Genomic DNA, 2,214 nt, shown 5'->3' with positions numbered 1-2,214 from the left:
CAATTTATTGTCCAACTATATGATTTTGTTTAGTATTTAAAACGTTAAAAATTGGTGTTTACGAAGGGTGAGAGAGTAGGAAAAATATATAATGTGAGGGTAATTTATACTTTACATCACAAAAGAAGTTGATTGGGGGCATATGCCCCCATATGGTTTCATAGGGTACACAAGTTGAAGTATTAACTGATTGCATCAGTAGGTCGGAAATTACAGTACTGCCAAGTGTCAATGAAGAAAATTGAGATTCTATCATAAAATTAATTAGCAATATGGAGAGTAGTCCAACCTCTTATAAGCCATTGTGTGGATTGTTCCCTTACCGATGTGGACTTTATCTTTATTACATTCTCACAAGCCCTCTCACGTGTTGTGAATTTTCAAACATAACACGCAGACAACATAAACGGGGTAATGTGGAGCACATGTCGCCATTGACAATATTGCTCTATATGATGAAGAAAATTAAGGTTTCACCATAAAATCAATTGACAATATTGAAAGTTGTCTAACCTCTTAATTATAAACTTTTCCATAATTTGATCCCTCTCTCGTGTTGAACTTAGTCTTCCACATTCTCGCATCCAAGTGCATTATAATATTTCTTGAGCTCGTAATTTCTGCGAAGCTTGAGCCTCAATTGCCGTTCTCGAGCTCCTGCCTTTTAAAATACACTTTCTTTGGCATCCTGGCGTCACCACACCCTAACTTTACCTGTCCCCATCTTCTTCCCAAGTAACCCCCAATTTAACTTCAAATTGCCAAGGCTACCACCATTTCAAACAATCAAGCCGCGCTTGTCTCAGCAGATCTTGCAAGTTTGGAACCTTTGCCAGCTTTCAAATTTGAAGCCTTATCAAAATTGCAAATCTGTAAAGGTTCAAGGGCCATATCTCCTAGGTCACAAAGTTGAATGGCACATCTTTTAAATAATCAAAAGGTCAAGGGGCAAACATGGAATGAAGATCCTTTATAAAATCCCTTTCCGTTAGGGCCCTTCAGCCAATTACCCCCGCAGCCACTTGGGCACACACTTTGCACACACAAAAATGGTTAGAGTTGGACCCTCCTCCAATCTAAAATCCCTCCACCCTCTTCAAGTTTTCTCCACCTTACCACCACCACCAGCTTCTACCTTGAGCTCCACCATGAAGATCAAAGCCCTAATCCACACCCTCATTTTCTCACATGTGTGCCGCGTAATTCGGTGCCTCAACAAAGCCAGATCCAAGGCCTTATCAATTCTCATCCAGGTTCTCAGAGATAGCCAACCCATGCAGCTCATCTACCCTACAAGAAAAACCAAGAACAAGAACAAGACCAAGAAGATATTCTTCGGCTCGTTTAGACTGCACTACAACTGGTGCTCCTCTACGCATGTGTTGCCCGTGCCTGCGCATGTCTACGATGGATTAACAGCAACACATTTGTACTATGATTCCACATGGAATTCAGTAATTTCAACTGATGGTCAGCAATGTGAGGATAATCATGGTCCTGAGTCGCAGCTCACTGGGTACCTCCAATGGCTTGAGGAGAAGAAGGTCCATGATGATAATAATAATTCCATGGACGATGACCAGACCGATGCTAATGAGATCGATAAGCTAGCTGATTTGTTCATTGCTAGAAGCCATGAGAAGTTTATTTTGGAGAAGCAGGAGTCCTACAGGAGATTCCAAGAAAGGCTTGCCAGAAGCATGTGATATACTGTTAAGTGATTAGTGTGTGTCAATTGCTTTTTTACCTTTCTCATTCTTCTATGTAACATCTTTGGACTGAGGAAAGTGTAGCAGTTGGGATGGTTGAGGTTTTTTTTTTTTTCTCTCTAACTTTTTCTCTTTAAATTAGTTACTTGGTTAGGTTATGTCTTTTGAAAATGGTGGGGATGGAGTTAGAGAATTGTACATGATGGGGTTGTGGGTATTTGTGCAATTCTTATCATATGGTGATGGAGAGCTGAAGATCCTGATTGCGGTTAATTCTTAATTAGTACTTAATTTGCAAGTTTAAAGTGGGTGTGCTTTAAAATCCTTTTTTTCACATTATTTTGTGGCATGTGTGTGTGCGCGCTGTTTTTACACAAATTGCGTGATCTACTTACTAGTCATGGGAAGCCATCTGATAATTCTCACAAATTCATGATGAATGAATATTCTAAGCTTTCTGCCTCTTTTTTCACTAGCTAAGTAGTTAATTAAGGATAATCATATT

The 2,214-nt window shown here is 39.7% G+C and overlaps 1 protein-coding gene across 1 annotated transcript; it reads left to right on the top strand.

Moving 5' to 3' along the window:
- Nucleotides 1–843: 843 nt before the first annotated feature.
- On the top strand, nucleotides 844–2,010 carry LOC103964873. Its single transcript, XM_009377862.3, has one exon. It carries the CDS (start codon nucleotides 1,050–1,052, stop codon nucleotides 1,704–1,706), a length of 657 nt encoding a protein of 218 aa, XP_009376137.2. The 5' UTR covers nucleotides 844–1,049; the 3' UTR covers nucleotides 1,707–2,010.
- Nucleotides 2,011–2,214: the final 204 nt, after the last annotated feature.

This window comes from the organism of the source record quoted next, unplaced genomic scaffold, assembly GCF_019419815.1.
Source record: "Pyrus x bretschneideri cultivar Hongxiangsu unplaced genomic scaffold, Pyrus_bretschneideri_v1 Contig9, whole genome shotgun sequence".
In the NCBI taxonomy this organism is placed as follows: Eukaryota; Viridiplantae; Streptophyta; class Magnoliopsida; order Rosales; family Rosaceae; genus Pyrus; species Pyrus x bretschneideri.
The sequence above is the reverse complement of the archived record's forward strand: the minus strand, read 5'-3'. Positions and strand labels throughout refer to the sequence as shown.